General features: G+C 38.6%; 1 protein-coding gene across 1 annotated transcript in view; it reads left to right on the plus strand.

Annotated features, from left to right (window-relative positions):
• arid1b (AT-rich interaction domain 1B) overlaps positions 1-18882 on the plus strand; it is a 194959-nt gene that overhangs the window by 157287 nt on the left and 18790 nt on the right. The window contains exons 8-9 of the mRNA XM_088433133.1: positions 5436-5751; positions 17712-17839. Of these exons, the coding sequence (XP_088289259.1) occupies positions 5436-5751; positions 17712-17839 (444 nt within the window). The remainder of the gene's footprint in view (positions 1-5435; positions 5752-17711; positions 17840-18882) is intronic.

Below are 18882 nucleotides of genomic sequence, written 5' to 3' on the forward strand. Positions count from 1 at the left end.
ATACTGAATAAAAATGAATGTGTAAATAAACAGTCATTAGAAATGATGGTTTTATGATACACTTTCATTCAAAATTATAATTATTTGATGAGTCAATTTAATAAGCAGTAGAATAATCAATGTTAAAAATACTTGATTATTACTTGATCTGGTTGAAAACAGAGTTCCTTTTCCATGGCGGGAGTGTGACACAAATTTGTACAAACTGTAACGTTCTGTAGTCTGTCATTACCCTACTCTAATTCAAAAGTCAGGATTATATATTGTCAAATATTATCTATTTAAGATCTAATATATGAAAAAAAAATCTAATCAAATAATATAAAACTAATTTAAGCAAACTATGCATACACTACAAACGGAACAGGAGTTCTCTCAAAGTTTGTATCTAGTCATCTATTTATCTTTTTTGAAAATGTATGGCCCTCATTAATCCTTTTGTGGTTGACAGAATTATGGGATGACATTGTTTTTTCTTTTAATTCATTTTAGGTTCAAGACATGCACACGTGTGCCGCTGAAACTGTCCTCGGCATCTCTAGCACATAACCATGTAATCTGCTTTTTAATCTATGTTGATGGAGCTCACAAATCAGGAAAGTGTATTGTTCACCATTACACTTTGCTCCATCATAGTCAGGGGTGTGCGAGAGGACGGGGCTGGGGGGTGCGTTGATGAGTGTCTCGGTTGTTAGGCATGCCCGGTCCATCCTGCTGAGGGAGCAATAGACAGTAATCTGTTTGGTCACACGTGAGCTCTCCCATGCGACTCCAAAGATTAAGACCAGCACTGAATATAGTGTGCGACCAATGCGTGACTTTGCTGGGAATTTCCATGTAATTGTGAACCAAGAACCGTGAGCACTTTGCCTTCTTCTCCCACTCTTTATGCTATAAATACGACCAACATTCCCCAAAGGCAGCAAGCACCCGAGAAGCGGGCGGGAAGTTGACAATGAGCCACGCGGATAGAAAAAGGGACAATATAAAAAGCAGACTTTCTTCTTGTTCTCTTTATCTCGTCCATCTTAGATAAGTTTTCCTTTTTTTTTTTAATTGCGTGAAGTAATCACAAAATCACCCAAAAAAAAATCACACACCTATATGGTAGCGTATTGGTTCCCATAGCATGAGGCGTGAGACGAATTCCCACTCTATCCTCCCTGGACTTAACCCTGCCTCTCAACCAAAGTCATCTGGGATAGGCTCCAACATGTGACCTTAATTTGCCCAAGCGGTGTAGAAAATAAGAAAGATTGTAGCTCTTTTTAAATCTCTTTGTCATTGACCTAAGTGGTACCAAGCCTGCAAAAGCAAGCATACCTGGCCTATAATTTCATTATCGTCCTCTCAGTAAGCGTGCTATCTGTCCTTGAAGACAATCTCTTGGCAATGTTGCAATCCTTCAAGACGTGAGTGATTCTTGCCGGGATAGAGCGAGACTCTCGGGAAAGCTTAGCAGGAATACGGTCTCCAAGCCGCTTTGTCTTTCTTTTGTCTGCTGAGCCAACATCGCCCGTGACTGGAACAATTTAAAAGGTGCTACATCAGGGCAGCACTCTGTTTAATGACATCCGTTTTCCCCCCCACCGCAACGCTTCGCTTTGAGATTTGGATTCACGTCACCTCTAAATAAAGACTTGCGAAAACTTTTCAGACGCCGTAACTCACTTTTGAGGCTCGCCCACTAAAATAGGAAAAGAATGCAGATTGTCCTAATGGGACTTAGTGAGCTTAACAACTCCGTGGGAGGTGTTCTGTAACTTAATTCTGTCTCAGAGGCCAGCAAGTCCAAAGTGTCCGTACAGCCTATGGCTCCACGCCATGACCTGGGGCTGAACAGCTGTCAAAGACGGCCGTGAGAGGTTCATGACTCCAGCCTCATTCATCGGCAGCAAACTGTCCGCCCATGCTGATAGGAAAGACACCTCGGGGCTCCGTTCCCAGAACTGTCCACAGTCTTGGAGCCAGTTGATTATGAGTGCCAGAAAATATGTCTCTCATTGCTGCAAAGTCTCAGACGTGGTTATAATGCATTATATCTGCAGCGTTTTTTTGTGCTGAAGATGTCACTGTCATGGAAATAGGAATTCATTACTTTTGTATTTTTCCATCCAGTCAGGATTTTTTTTTTTATGTATTCATTGATTCAAAATGTTCCACATAGTGCTTCCAAGAAATATAAGATGTAAAATTTCACTATAGGCATTACGCTGTGTGCATTTGAGGTGCAACAATTCATCGGCAGTTACGGTAATTAATAATCATATTAATTGGTCTTTTTTTTTTTTTTTTTTTTACAATCGATTAATTTTTTATGGACTTAGAATTTGAGCATCTCGACAGTTAATATTGTTATATTGGATTTAATTTGTTCTACATAGAGCTGGTCAATAAATCATATTTGATTCATTATTTGAGTCATTTTAAAAGTCAAGAATTTGAAAATTTGCGATCATAAAATCGAGTATTTGCAAAAGTGGTAGAAAGCTGGATGGGTGTTTCATAAGATAATGCATACATTTTTTTTGTTTAGTACCAGCTAAACCTTAAGCCTAACAATGATTAATAATTATAGACAAAGTTTCAAGTGAAAACTGATTTTAAATCAGTATTCATTATTTTGTCTGAATATTTTCTACAGGATTTTTTAAAACCAAAGCAAATTTTTAAATCGATGATTATTTCTTCCATTTAACTAAAATCGTAATGTCCAGAATGGGTAAAGAAAATCAAAAACATCAAAGAAAATCAAAAACAATATAGCCCAGCCCCAACATGAAACAGACTCCAGTGTTTCTTGAGTAGAAGCAATTACAAAAATCACCTTTTATTTTGGATAACACTAATCAACACTTTTGCCAATTTCCTAATCAGTAACTGGAGAAAATGCAATAGCATTTTTGTTTTTGTCTACTTGATTTGAAAAAAAAGACCTTTTTGATAAAGGGATAGAAATCAGCACGTATTTTTTTTTACCCTCTAATTCACCGATTGACAAAATAATTAATAGAATCAATTATTAAAATAATCATTGGCTAAAACTCTTGTGAGCATTAAAAGGTAACCCATTTCCCTAAATTCTTTCCTATGGTCCTTGCAAAACCTTGGCAGGTGTCAGCTTGCCGGCTAAGAAGAACTAGCTCAAAACCAATTCAACTCCTTCCGCCCCTGTTCCCAGTCGTGGATTTTGTTACAGTTTCCGTACAAATTCGACCACAGCTGTTCGCTTTAGGGCGAAGACTTTTATTTTGATCCAATATAAACCCTGTCTTCCGCGCTTTAGACGACAGACATTTTACCCTGTCTTGCATTACTCTCCCTTTCTGCCTTTTAGACTCGCAAGCTTATGTCACGAAGAAATCCTTTTCCATTTTCAATATTTTGTGAAATATTGTCATTTGGAACCCCATTGGAGCAAAAGCTTCAGCTTTTAAAGGGACTTGATCCCTTTTTCCAGACATATTCTCAGAGGATTAAGTAGGGAGGCCTTACTAAAGTACCCATAATCAAATCAAAATAAATAGCCACCATCACAACCGAGGGGGCCACATTTCCATTCTATACTTTTCAGGGGATTTGTCCCAGGGTAGAAGATCATGGTGAAACGAGCCCAGTAACGACAGGGCGTCATGGAACTCTGTTTGCGTGTGCACACGTGCATGTGTATGTGTTGTGTACTGCACTTACAGTGTTTTAGTGTGACTGAATGTACGTACACATTGTCTTTGACAGCCTGGTGATTTTCTGTCAGCTCTGATTTCAGCAAGTGCTGGAGTGAAACTGGGCTTTTAGAGCCAAAATGGAGGGGTTTAAGTGTGCCTTAGGAAAGCCTCTGGCTTGGCAGGCATGCAGCACACCAGGGTAGCAAGAAAGCATTTACTGCAGATTAAAGCTTGTCTCAAGTGTTTCGCAAAGTCAGCCTTAAGCTTGGCAATCGTTCCCTAGGCGAATCGGCAACCTGCTGCTTTGAAGAATGTCGCCAGACCAACACCCGCAAATGATTTCTGGCCTCCAGTGGAGGTTGTGATGGTTGTGAATCAGAATTAAGCTGTGTTCTTTACATTTTTCATTCCTCACCCATGGTGGGATTACTAGTTTGATGGATGATATAACTGCGAGTGTCACTGATGGAGGTGTAAGGGTGTCTGGGCGTTAGGTGATACGGCCTACATTTTTTTTTTTTTTTTTGAGAAAAGAAAGAGGAGTAAAGGGGTTAGGTGCATTTCCCTCCAGTTGCACAGTTCCAGTTGATCAAGTTTTGTCAAATACAAAACAGATAATTAATTAGAAATGTCCAATTTTAGCTACCCACCAAATTATTAGTACCGTAGATGTATACTTTTTTTTTTTTTTTAAATTCTGCTACTCTATCAGAATTACTTAACCGCAATTAGTTTTGCTTCACTGCACGAGCATAAAGCTGCCACTGTTGCATAAACATTTTTGCTTGGCACTTATTTGAATATATTTACAAGTACTGTACATCCAAATGTATTTGCAGATACATTCGGAGCGGCATGGCCCAGTAATGGACGCTGTGGGTTCAATCCTTAGTCATTGTAACCTTGTCAAAGTGTCTTTGACTTTGAGCAAGACACTAAACCCCTATTTCCTCCTGTGTCATCAGTAGGTAAATGTGTAGTCAGTACAAAACACTTTGAGTACCTATGGTAGAAAAGAACCATATAACTGAAAGGTAGTAAACCGTGCAAACGTATATCTGTTCTGAATGTGAAAAACATAGTTTGTTTCCCATCGTGCTACAGTTTGTGTTTGGCGTTTAGACTACAAGTATGCTTAGACATGTTAGTACATGCAAGTACGTTTGAACGTGAATGTTCAGATGTTTCAAATATGTTCAAACGTAGTGGTAGTTAGTCTGACATTTCAAATTTAAAAATAAATGAGATGCATTGAACGTTAACTGCAAATATGGAAACTATGTAGGCTTTAATCAATCTATAAAAGCAGCCATATATGAAGAAGAATGATGGTGAAATTACATGCTGTTTTTGTAAAAACAGCCTTGCATTTCACTACTTGATCAATTAAAAAAATGACACATTAATGCCTCCGTTTGCCATTGTGTTTTGCAAAGCAGACCGGGGTAGAGCATGACGATTCTTTGCTCATCTATAGGTTGAAGCAGAAATCATTGTCAATCAAATCATTTTGAATACATAATTGTGTTGGATCAAAAATCTATTATGAATAGAATCAAAGACCCAAACATCTCAATCAAAAGACAGTCAAAGATTCTCACCCTTGCAAACTAAAGACATGTAAAATGATTGAATAAATTGAAACAACCTCATAGAACTTGTGAAAGGTTTTATGTTTGGATATATTTGAGTGACAGTGCATTCAAATCCCATCATTTTAATGACATGATGAGGAACTGTCAGCTGACCACTGCACCTTGTCTTCACTAGGAAACTACCCTCGGCCCTCTAACTACAGTGGGACTACAAGCGCCAACTACAGCATCCCTGCCACGAACAACAATCTGGCCATGAATGCAAGCAGCCCTATGCACGGCCATGGCCCTGGTCAGCCCGTTTCCGGAGGACGCAATCACGGACCGGGCACCCACAACAGAGGGTACCCCACTGTGGCGCCCAGCTCCCCCAGCATGCCTCAGCCGGCAGGACCGGGAATGGGCCCTCCCTCTTCGGCCACTTCTAACCGCAAGACACAGGAAGCAGCGGCAGCCGCGATCCCAGGCTCAATCAATGCAACGCACAGCAGGTACGTGCAGCTAACTATATCATGATCATCCTAAGAGTGATACTGTCAAAGAAAGTAAAACACTTTATGGTGTGTCTCCAGCTGATAGCTCAAACAAAAGGTGAAGTTATTGCCATTTCCTGAGCTCCCTTGAAAATTCCAATTCACCAAGCAAAAATGCCAAAAGAAAGAAATGAGGCCATAACATCACATATTTAATACACAACATTCATTACTTTTCAGTGAAAAGCATGATTCTTATTAAAGTATTTTTTATTAACTATCAGATAGCTGCAAAAATACTCATAGGGTAGGCATACATTAAGCTTTTCGTTGAACGTTAAATCTACTGACATGTGAGTAGCACATGATTAAAATTCATTCACTGCCATTGGCTACTTCAGATGTCAAAAGTACATTTTAACCGGACAGGTGCACTCAATGATTTCTGGACCAAAATGACAAAAAAATGCATTTTCAGTTTTCAGCCGAAAGATAATTACAGCCGATACAATGCGCTCCAAACGGATCTTTTGATGACGCAAAAACAAGCAAGCGTCTGTCTGAAGTTCACTCGAGCACAGAGGAAAAGGAGAGCAGCAGTGTTGCTTGGTAGGCAACTGCTGTTTTAAAGCATTCAAACAGGTTGAATGAAGAACACTGGAGAACTTCTATTTCTCTCCTGGGACTACGGTTGAACTGTAAAAAAGACCTACCTAAAGAGGATCAACTTACTTAACTAACTGTACATCACACTCCAGACACTACAAACAGCTTATGAATTACAGTGTCACGAGCGTTAGCACTAGCTGCTAACTATGACTATGGTGCATACAAAAACGCAGGCATTTCAATCTCCAGACAGACAAATAATTGTCTGTTCGTTAAATATTCATAACACCTGCATATCTCTAAATAATGTGGCCTTCCTATAGAGCTATCAAAGCTGACACTTAACAAGAAAAATCATGGATTTGAAATTGCTTTGATATGGTACTTACTTAAACTGCATTACATGGTCCCTCTAGTCACTTATGTTTATAATAATAATAATCAAATAACTAGACCTCTGGCTTTCATTCAAGTGGTTGGTATGTCAGCGAAAAAAAAAGAATATATATGCCTTTGTTGTATCTAAATATTAAACATTTACTGTTGAAAAATGATTGAAAAGGTGTAAAAACATTAAAAAGATGCTGAAACACTGAACAAGACTAATATTCACAGCCATAGTATGCAGCTTTATTTCATTTTCATCTATCATTTACAGACCTGTGTACACTGCTTGTGATGTTACAGTCCGTTCCCCAAATTGTCGCAAGTCCATTTTCAAAAATGGTTATTTATCTAATAATTAATTTATTTTCCCAGGTGTTTCAGTTTTCTGGCAAGCATTTCCCATTTTTTGTTTCAGCCAAACCTTTTCATTTTGATGCATCATTAAATTTAACAGGGCTGGCAGTAAATGAGTTAATAAGTGTCGATTACTGCCTAGCTCAAAAAAATCCAATACTTAACAACTGATAAAATAAGTCACTCACTGACAAGAATTTCCCCTCTTACATCACGTTCCCTAAAAGGGTTATGTGAGCGAAAGAGTTTGTTCTCAGAGGTGCTACACTTCTTTCTACGAGCCATTTGTCAAGTATCCCTATTTTCACCAAACTGGTAAAAACTGTGACATTTTGATAGCAGGCACTGTACACTAAGTATCATTTCTCAAAGACAGAAATGGTGGCTTGTGTGAAGGCTTGAACACTGCACTGTTGAGACATAAAAAAAAGAAGTAAACCACAGGTTTCACAATGAAAACACTCGAGACCGAGATGCCGCCGAGCACCTTTGCGCGAATGCAAAGCACTTTGATGCCATAACGGTATACGAGTTGCGGGATATTATTTTCCATCGGGGTTGAATATATATTTAGTGTTTGCAATGCTGGGTCTGCTGCGGGATCCTATGAGTGGGGGTGTAAACTCCGACTGAACCTAGCTGAGGGAACTTGTGCAAACATGGCAACCTTGAGAGAAGCAGGGCGGTTGTCTGTCTTTCCTCCAATTGGTTTTGTAAAACAGCACATCAGGATGGGCATTTGTGAGCATTTAGTCACATTTCAGTGGTCGTGTGTTTGATGTTGCTTCCTTTTGGAGCGCCATCTGCAGGTCTCGATGTCAAAAGAAGACGTGTGCGTGTTTAAAACATTTTTATTTGTAATAGTTAATGCCTGTGAGTATGCGTCTAAATTGTGCGGGCATACATTTTTTTCCTGGTGAGTACAAATCTGAATTGTGTGTGTGTGAAACTTTTTCATGTGAATACAAATCAAAATGTTTGTCTGAATATTTTCTTTGTGACGACAAATCAACATTTTGTGGGTTTGATTTATTTCCTTATGACTACAAATCTAAAACCTGTGACTGCAAAGCCCTGTTAATGCAACTCTCAGTTAGCTATGAAGCTTCACTCCACACAACTGCGCGCGAATCTCTCGTGTGGATTGGGAGGACGAAACACGACGTGCAAATTGAGATGATGTCATGTCAAGGATTTAAGATGGGCTTACCGGTAAGAAAGGACTTTCTTTGGATAATACTTCCTGCCACCTGGTGAACCCACATTTAACTATTTCAGTGCCATGGATGAGAAGTCTCATCTTTTAAAATAGTAATAACAATAATAATTAATACAATTCTCATCAAATATGTTTTCTTTTCAGGGTTTTTTTTTTTTTTTTTTTATGGAGGGTAGCTGACACCCTTCACTAATGCTTACCTAATATAAGCCAATTTAGCACTGTAGTGCTAACTGTGATCTTTGGATGGCAGTTTCCAGACTTACAACACAGATATTACCTACATGCAATTATTGATTAATTAGATGTTTGAACAGTTCAATCACTCAACCATTATATCTCTAATCAATAACAATTTATGATAATTGATTAATGGTTTTGAAACCGTTTTAATTTAGATCGATCGACCTAATTAGTTTCAATCCTACTTAAACGTAGTTGCCGTTCTCCAAACACATGAAGATCTTTTGTTGTAAATAGTGAACACACTTATTTACCATTTGAGTGCCTAGCTCACTCATTATGGAGCGTTTAATCAGGCCAAATCCCCTCTTAACACACCTCAAACAGAAGGATATTCTTCATGGACTATTTTATAAGACATACGATATACTGACTGCGTATAAAGTATTTGCTCCGAGTTGGGGTTTTTGGAAGGAAGACTATTTTCACTCACTTTCACTCAAATTGTATATTAACTTGACTGCAGCACTTACTGTATGTAACATAAACACTAATGAAGAAAGCGTTTTTTTAAAAAAGAAACACTTGGGTCTGCTTGCCAAAACGGGTCTTCTGATCTACTGTCAATCATTCTGCCAGCTTATTTTCCCTACCCACTCACCTGTTTCTATTTTTTTTTCAAACCGGCTCTCCCAACTGTATCAGCCTCTTGCTCTCTGCTCCGTTATCCTACCCTAGACTCTTTTATCTCCTCTAGTCTTTCTTCCTCCCAATTTGCTTTTTGTTCTCTGCTGCTTCCAGTGCTGCCTTGTTATGTTTTCTTCCCTCAGATCCCACTTTCGAACATCTGAGAGAGATCAGGGGAAAATTGGCCTTCGAAAACCTGCAGTTAAAGGCTCCAGCGCCCCGTTTGCTCTCCGGATCTCAGTGCAACATTCCGAAACGTTCAGACCTAGTTCCTCCCTGTCTGAGAAACAAGTTGTTAGTCGTTGCACATGTCGGCTTTCCCACTTTGATGCATCGACCCTGAGTGAACTGCACAGCTGCCTGCTCTCGTCATTATAGAAAAATAGACGGGAAAATACATCATTTAGAATCAGATTCAAATTGTATGTTTAAGGGGGAAAGGACTTGTTCTTGGGCTGTAACCCTCAGCGGTTCTCATTTGTACCCTTGGTGTGTGACTCCAGCGTTTTTACATAGATATCTTGCAAAAAAGTCACTAAACTATAGTTAAGTTGAGAGTTATGTATGTGTGTGTAGCTAAGTGGATCGACACACTAAGACGAACTATAATTGTAGCATAACCTTTGTCAATTATTATAATATAATATCAAATGTATTTCCCTTGTTTTAAGGGGAGTCTTTCTCCCTTGCCATCATCGCAACACTGCTAAGATCTGCAAGAAAGGTTCTTCAACGGTGGCACAAAAGCATGCTTCCAGCGGTTGGAGACGGATAATTTCAGTCAACCCGGTTTTAAAGTCGACTTACCAACTTGGTCGACTTTTTTTTCCCTCAGATCTTGGGGCTATTGATCAATGGTGGGGAATTCCGGAAAGGAGAGCAGCTAAAAGAATAAGAAGATATAAGCTTTTCTTGGCAGCATCTTCTAAGGACAAAATTGGCTTTTCAAATGACTTCCAGCACTGCCGGCGACACTAGAAAAACTTCCTGGAGCGATAGGAAAGAGTGCTGTCGAAAAAAATAAGCACTTAGTAGAAGAAGAGCAAAGCTTAAAGAGAGAAAAAGCTGTAAATCAAAGGGAAATTGCAGAGAGAAAAATGTAGAAAGAGAGGGGTGAGGTGCTCCCAGGCAAATCCTTGCCAAATAATTCATTTCTGACCTCCTTAGTAAGTAAATTTCCTAAATAAATAAGAGCAGTGCTTGAATGTCAGGAATGGGGATACTGCCTGTGGCACTTTGTCGCTTGCCGTCTTGGCAGGTTTGTTGGGTGCTATGTTTTTATTAGCTGGGCCAAATAAATGGCTTCTCCTCCATCCATTCTTAGCCGTTTGATGTTTGGAGGGTAACAGAGTAGAGGAAAAAGAAGAGCGGCTTTTCTCTGGATTTAATATGTTAAAAGGGACCTTCACTCGGGTGCAGGTGGGTAGAGCGGTCCGTTTGTGTGTGTGTGTGTGTTGTAGACGCCATGAGACCGGCCTGCTCTAAGAACAGATTGGCTCCATATATAATTCATGGCCTCAGGCCGATCCAGTCCATCCAGCAACCTTCTTTGTCTGGCTCTTTCTCTGACACTTTCTGCCACACTTTGTTGCACAGGCGTGCACACACATGCACACACACAGAGTGCATTGGATCGATGGGTTGCCATCTTCACACTCCTTGCGGTCCCAGTGCATGTGCTGTCTCGTCCAGTTAGTAGTGCTGGGAGGCTTCAGCCTGTGCTGTCACCACCCTGAAAGGATGCAAGGCGCTGCCGCTTCAAGAGAAATCGACTTAGATGGTTGGCTGGCACCTCGTAACCATGGCAATCCCTTGGCAACTGCACACACCCCTGTGCATCAACCCAAGGACAGGCTCCAACACTCAACGATACACACGCATACACTGCCCCACGGTGTGAAAATGTCCTTCTCTGTTGTCCTTCACACATGTGCATTGTGTGTTTTGGCAATTATTGTGTGAAAATGCATTTTGATTTTTATTTATGTTTATTTATGCTATTTATGCTATTTTTATTTATGCTAATATTTTTATTCTGACTCAAGTCCCTTGGAATCCAAACCTTGGAAAAATGCTTTAAACTAACAAACCAACAGTGATCAATTGTCCTGTTGTCCAAACTACGTCCCTTTTATTGCCCGCACCCCATTTTTCAACGGCCCAGTCTTTCACTAAAGATGGCTTTTTACATGGCCCATAAGGCTTGTTTACAAAAAAAAAGTAAAAAGTGAAACGTCAAGGCAATATATTGCAGAGCATGGGTTCCCAACAAATGATAAAACTCAACATTTATAATCTTCATTTTGAATATTGTAAATATAATATACGTATAATATTGTAAATATGACAATTAAAATTTGGGACTCTGTGCGGTCACACATCTGGTGTCACAATGCATACTGCTTGGTGATCTGTTTTTGTTTGTTTTGTTTTTATGTGTCGGCGTGTGCGTTATTGAAGCTATGTAATGTAGATGCCGCTTTTGACCATGCAATAAGATTACGTTTTTTTTGTTTTTAGCCATTGCTAACTCAAAATCTGACTGTACTTGCTTGCATCCTGAAAACACTATATTATCACTCAGATATGAATGTCAGTTGGAATAATGTATTCCCATAATGCATTTCACTATGTTCAATACCAGCGGTCCTGCTTATTAGGTAATCTGGTGATTTATTTAGTTCATTATACATTACTAGTTATACTAGTTTAGAAGTGTGTATTTTGAGTCTGTGTGTGGGCAGGTGTACTTGTGTGTGTGTTTTGTAAGTGTTTTTGTATTTGTTTTTTGTTTTTTTTTGCATTTCAGGCAATGTTGTGTAATTTACAAACATAGACACCCCCCCCCCCCCCCCCCCCCCCGGCTGTAGAGCTTTTCTCATCTTGCAAGAATAAAAATAAAGTTAATCACTGCAAAACTTTTCAAAATTATCTACTTCTGTCAAAATTGTAAATATTTTCAAAGTTATATTTCTTTTCTTTTCCTTTCGCTTTTTGCTTTCTGTCATGCACCAATTTAGGACCATAATGATGTTCAGGGTAGGGTTTGTGATCTAATCTAATGAGATACATGGCCAGAGTCACCCAAAACTTTGGGAAATCCTATAATATTTGCCTAATAGTATTTGAGAAAGCTATTAAGTAGAACGTTTTCAAAATAACTAGAAAATACAAACAAAATGTAATTGCTTGGTTGATGAATTACACTCTCTTAATAGACTATAAATTCAAAATTAAATGTGGCCCCTCATCTTACTTTTTTTTTTTTGTACGTGGCCCTCAAATTCAGAAGTTGGACACCACAGAGTTACATGATTGTCTATGAGAGAGGTACCAGATCAGGGGAAGGGTACTGCCAATAGTCACTCAACAACGGGTTAAAATTTACAATGTATAAACCAACAGTCAACAAAATAATAATCCTGTGCACAATCTATTAACATTCACAGCAAAAGAAGCAGATTCCACCTTTTAACAAAATAGAATAGTTGACAGTTATTTGGATGATTTGATTAATATTTCTGTTTAACTAGTACAGTTTACAGTAATGTAGCAGTGCAATCCCAAAAAGCAGGGATTGCTTTTTTATTTTTGATTATTTCTCCTTCGTCTAAATCTGGTAACCAATTGGGGCTCTCAGAATGAAGCAGTGCAGTTCCACAACAGTTTAACCACAAACCACAAACAATTTGTCAAAATCCCAAATAAGTGGCATTAAATTGCATGTTCAGTCCCACAGATTGTGCAGCCTGCCTGTGGTTGTGTTGCGTATGATGTTTTGATGTTTTACTAAGAGCCCAAAGAATGGATTTTAATTTACATAGTTTGCGCGTTATTTGCTACAAGAGGTTTTTATACTTTATGACCCTCAGGTTTTTAGCAGGAAGTATTCGGAAGTTCAAATATAAAATCAAGTTTGAAGTGTTGGAATTGGATTTGTCAGTTAAAATGACAAACAGTTACATAAAAAATATACATATCGCTCAGATGATTTGGGGGAAGCTAGCAACAGCATCAAAACTGTTTGGTTAGATTTAACATGTATGGAAATTTAAATCAGCATACTCTGCATATCATTTGATTTCCAACTTGGAACAGACCACGCAAAACCTGCCACAATGCCCTAAAATAAACCATGAACAAGGAAATGCAGAGTTTAGAAGTTTAAGAAGTGTGGCATGACTCTTGTGACGGTCTCAAAGTCAAACCAGTTCAGAAGCTCCGTAATGCATCTCTGAATAGACGATATGTCATGATAGTTTGTATTCTCAGGCTTTTTGTAAAGCCTTTCATGAGCAGAAACATTTTCCTCGTGGCCTCTTATTTTGCCCGCGCTTTGCCAGTTAGCACCTGCCTTTTGCATGCTATTTTAAGATGTAAACATCAGCCATCACAATTCATCACAAGTTTTAGAAATCCGAGTTGGCATACTAATTTAATATATTTGCATATACAGTCACAGAATGTGGAAAAATAACAGTGAAGCAATTTTGCCCATTTGGTCCATCCCATTTTCATACACAAGCTTTTAGTAAATCAATGCTATAATGTCATAAAGTTCTAACAGTGTCAGAAAAAAGTGAGCAATATGAAACCTTTGTAAAGGTGGGATTTTCTATGTTGTCTTTTATTCAACCTCATTGAATGATTGAATTAGTGTTTTGGTCAATCTACAATTTATTTCCTTTTGCTGTGTCACACATTTTTAGGCCTTGGACTTAATGGCCTTCTATCCTGGCCCTCTTTCTGAACACCTCCTTTAGTTTCATCTTCCAACGCTCACTCCATCTCTCTCTGCGTCAACCATTTTTCCCTCATTGGTGCAAAGGTGCCTTAGAGCAAGATGAATTCGTTTTGCTTTTTTTTCCCCCTCCCTGATAGTTGTGCATGCATATATTAAGTGTGATTAAACACTATGCGCTGCCTCCATCAAGTGCTCGCTAATGGCTTTTTTTATGACATGAATTAGTCTTAATGGAAGAGCAGTGCAGTCAAAAGCTTCCAGCTACGGTTGTTGTTGATTTGATTGTTTGACCATTCACATGAGACTGCATCTACAATGGCTGTGAGTGGGTGCAGAAGGGATGGAAAAGCAGGTTCCAAGTCATTTAGCTGTAAAGAAAACATTTTTAATATGAGGAGCATAAAACTCAAAACATAAATTTCTATGGATTGGCTCACGCACGGCTTATTAAGGAGCGAGATAGGTAGTCAATGATGGGGTTGTATACCTCCTCCTATCGAGAATTGGGGTCAGGTAATCGTGTCTTTGGTGCTCGTTGGATTTTTTTCCACAGGGGCCCGCAGTACACCCCCCCCCACACCACCACCACCACCACCACCCAAATAGAGGGATTACATATGTATCATCACTCATGCTCTATGACTAATTACTTCTGTGAGATGAGATTATAGGGAGGTTTACTATGCCAATCCCTCCTCTTAGGCTAAATGTATCAGTTCCAACATGAAGCATTACTCTGTGTATGAAACAGAGACCGATGCCAGTGACAAATGATTTGAGTGGCATAGGTCCAAACAGAATTTTTGCTCGTCAAGAAAAAAAAAAAGGGAATTAAAAAAAATTGTTTTCTTAAACCTCACATAGTGAATCTTTTGGTCCTTTCATGCTTCCTCATCTTTTTTTTTTTTTTTAATCTATTGCGAGATGAGTTTCGTCCCTGCCTTATTTACATGATAGACAAAGGTATAGGACACATGAACATTGCACCCAGTGGTGTAGTGGCAGGGTATATGGCATATACCCACTTTATTTGGAGTGAGCATTGCATATACCAACTTCTAACCGCTCCCGATGAGCACCTTTCCGTAATATCCAACTGCCCGAAAATCCCTCATTTCCCCCAAGAATAACTTGACACCATTTGAGGAATATTGATCCGTCAGCCACATAAGACGAGTTTTGACGCACAGATGTGCATTTTTATGTTGGCCCTATTTTTACTTACTATAAATGGGACGTGTAATGGAAAATGTGTATTTAGCTTATATTATTATAATGTTTTGTTGTTCATTGACCACCTGGCTTTGGTTTCATAAAGCCCTTTCACCTAACATGGGAACTTTCTGTGCAGCTAGACATCCCTGAAAGATAAGTCAAACACTGACATATTGTACTCCATAATTTTGCCTCCCTTTATGTTTTAATTACTTCATTTCCGAGGTAGAAGTATCTTGTAGGCGTTGACTCCTCTGTGACTGTGTAAGAATCTTCATTTTTACTTATCCCTGCGCACTCCTTTGTAGACCACTAAGCTGTTCTGTAAACTTGTGTATTTGAAGCTTCAAATAAGAGAAACCCGAAAGGACAATTTGTTTTTCCAGACTATTTTACTATTCTCACTCTCAGACAGAGGAGTGGGACCTCAGTTCACTTTTAGCATCAAGTGCCTGTTGCAGCTAACAACAGCTCGTGTTAGGTGAGGTTGCTACGGAATTATTTTCAATAAAAGAAGCAGGCAGACTGAGCCAACGTCCTAATCCATCCTTGTTCACACACAGGAATATTACCAAAACCAAGGGGATCATGTTAAATTTATAATGTCTGCAGCTCATTCAGTTAAGTTTGAAAACACGGTTGCATTTTTGCCAAAGTGTTGGTGCTTCTTACAGACGGTAAAACAGAAAATACCAGAATTTGACCCCCAAATTAAGTCTGCGTCTTATATTTGGGGAATTAGGGTATTTCATTCACCAATCTCATGTAAGATTCATCTTGCTGAAAATATTTCCACTTGGTGATGCAGATTGTTAATGGAAAGAGGATTGCCCGTGTCTTGCTGATGCCAGTGGTGATCACAATAGTGTGTGAGATAGTGAGATGCATCATTTTTGGTTTTTGTTTTGTTACATAGAAAGCAATAATGACTGGCCAGTAGAGTGTAAAGCAAAGCGAAAAATTAAAAAAAAAAAAAAGTCTAAAAAAAAATCAAATGTGTTTGCTTCATCATTAATACATTTTGTAGTAATCCATTCTGCTTGTCTGACTATTGATACTGTAAGTACAAACTGCTCCAAATTAAGTCATGATAATTTTATCATAGTAGAAATTACAGATTTTTGCTTAGAGATGTCTTGTATATCATTGGTTCTAAAACGGTCCTTTTTTTTCTAACTACTTAAAAATACTGGTGAAATTTGGAGTATCCCCAAGCTACAGCAAGATACAGTACGTGAGGCCAAATGTCACAACTATTACTGAAAGTAAAATGTCAACTTTGGAGATTCATTTAATTTTATTTAAAAGCATTAAAGGCTGTTTTATTTACCTTCTTTGTGAGCTCTGTTAACTTTACAACCAAATTGGTCACCGAATCAAGGACGGAGAAAAAAAATGGGTGTATGAAGTTTTACTTTTGAAAACTGCTCGACATCTCATTTAAATATTAAAAAAATGGTGCACTTTGCGAAGCCTAGTTCAACCACAGTATTAGTTGAATAACTTTGGCTTATCATCTTAAATCAAGATACACTGCTCCACAGGGCATCACAAACACAGTTGAAGTATGTTGCTCATGGCCAGAATTTAACCTAGAAGTTGGAAGTATTGAGAATTGTTACTATCAAAAGACTATAAGGAAAAAAATGCCTCTAACGGTCAGACATTTCAGTTTTGTTCAATTGTTTGTTCAAAACAATGCATTAAATGATCAATCAATGTTGTTTTTGATGATGATTTTAAAAATATGCAAAAAAAGGCTTCCACACATATAAATAAACTCCACCATCAAAATTGTCAACTTTAACTGAGATTACATAGTGCCATATCCTTCAATCTGACTGCAGTCCCCCTTTTACACTATTTCTATTAGACCTCGTTATTTAATACGCCAATATAAAGGAAATCCAGGAGATTATCTTTTTTCAGACCCAGAAAGGTCAAATTTTCAACTATTAGGTCAGTGTCTTTGAACTGTGCGGCCTGCAATGAAAGGTGCAGGCTTTAATCTCATCCATACCATAACCCCTATCCCACACACACGTACCACCACCACAACATACACCCGCACTCACAGCCAGGCTAGTCTTCATCGGGTTGCAGATAAGCCCCTCTTATGTCACCTGCAACACTGCATGATGAGCCGTGAGACGAGGGAAGCTGAAGAGGGGCGATTGAGCGGGATTGATTTATTCAGTTGCCATGGAAACGAATTTGAGCCTCTCCAAAAGCACACCTTAATTAGTTAAATTATGACTCGTGGGAGAGACGAAGAGGATTTGCAGTGGGGACGATAACGGAGATTAGAAGAGATGCATGCGGCTCAGCCGTCTCCAATTTTGTGCAAACCGTGTTTGATCAGTGATATGTTGTCAAGTCTGTTTACAGATAAAAGTCCAAATGTTGCAACAACTGCTTGCTAAATGTCATTTCAATACAACCGTGTGACATCTGTTCTTACAGTTTTCCCTGTGATCTCATGACCTCCACGGCCCGCCATCATGGTCGAACATTTTCAAGCTACTTTCTGACAAAATGATCAAAATAAATACAGCTATGACCTTGTCCTGTTTTGTGTAGGCAGGGCAGCTATCAAGGACCTAGCGTCAGCCAGCCGAGCTCCACCGTCCCCCACAGCCGACCAGCAGGCAACAATGTGTCAGCCGTGGGCAACGCGCAAGGTCCGGCCTGCAATGTGATGCCTTCAGGTATGACTCCTAAATCCAACTGGGAAGAGGGCGTATTGTATATTTTCTGTTCTCACCGGTGGACATCATAAAAGGTGCATACGGGCCAAAGGTTTGACTATATGGCCTACAGGACCACTACAGCACTCTCATCCAATCGTGCGTGTGCGTGTGTGTTTTCATGACACTAACGGCCAGCATAACAAATTTCCCATTTTTTTAAATTAGAATGCTCAAGATCAGTGGTTCTCAAATGGGGATATGGGTACCCCTTGGGGTACCTGAAGGAACTTCAGGGGGCACTCAAGATTTTCAATAATACAAACATGCAAAAATCCTTTAAAAATCATTTTTGAATGAACTGTTTCAGGAAAATAAATGTTCATAAAACAAATTTTATATTCAGTAGGTTCCATTCAATTCCATTCATTTAAAAAGACAGATTCTCCCCCATTCTAGAATGGTTCGACCCAACTTGTCACGTGCCACTATTTGTTACCTCGTTAATTTATTTTTGTGAACAAATCTTTACTTTGATCCCAAAAGAGGACACTTTAAAGTTGAATATTTTCTTGTTGACAAATATTTATTCATAAATGTTTCTTTTATAGAACAGGTCTAACACTTTATGTTGATTATTTTTTGTGGACAAATATTTATTGATTTTTAAATTAATGATTTATTTTTGGAAAGAGGACGCTTAATTTTGAATATTTTTCGTGGACAAATATTTATTTATACTTGTTTCTTTTTGACAACAGGTCTGACACTTTATGATTATTATTTGTGGAGAAATGTTTATTTAAATTAGGTTATTTCTTTTTGATAACATCTCTTGATCCATAAGAGGACACTTTATGTTGACTATTTTTTGTGGATCGATATAAATGATGTTTGAAAAGTTCTAAAGTTTAATAAATTAGACACTCATGGCAAATTTATAGGGTAAAAATATACACACTAAAAACTGCCCTGTGTCATGCCTGTCCACGTTCATAAACTTTGGAACTATATTTGTCATACTATATGTAGACATTTTTATTGAGCAACTTCTGAAGATAGAA

The sequence above is a fragment of the Hippichthys cyanospilos genome, chromosome 14 (genome assembly GCF_059441005.1).
Source record: "Hippichthys cyanospilos isolate Australia breed blue-spotted pipefish chromosome 14, RoL_Hcya_1.0, whole genome shotgun sequence".
Taxonomy (NCBI): Eukaryota; Metazoa; Chordata; class Actinopteri; order Syngnathiformes; family Syngnathidae; genus Hippichthys; species Hippichthys cyanospilos.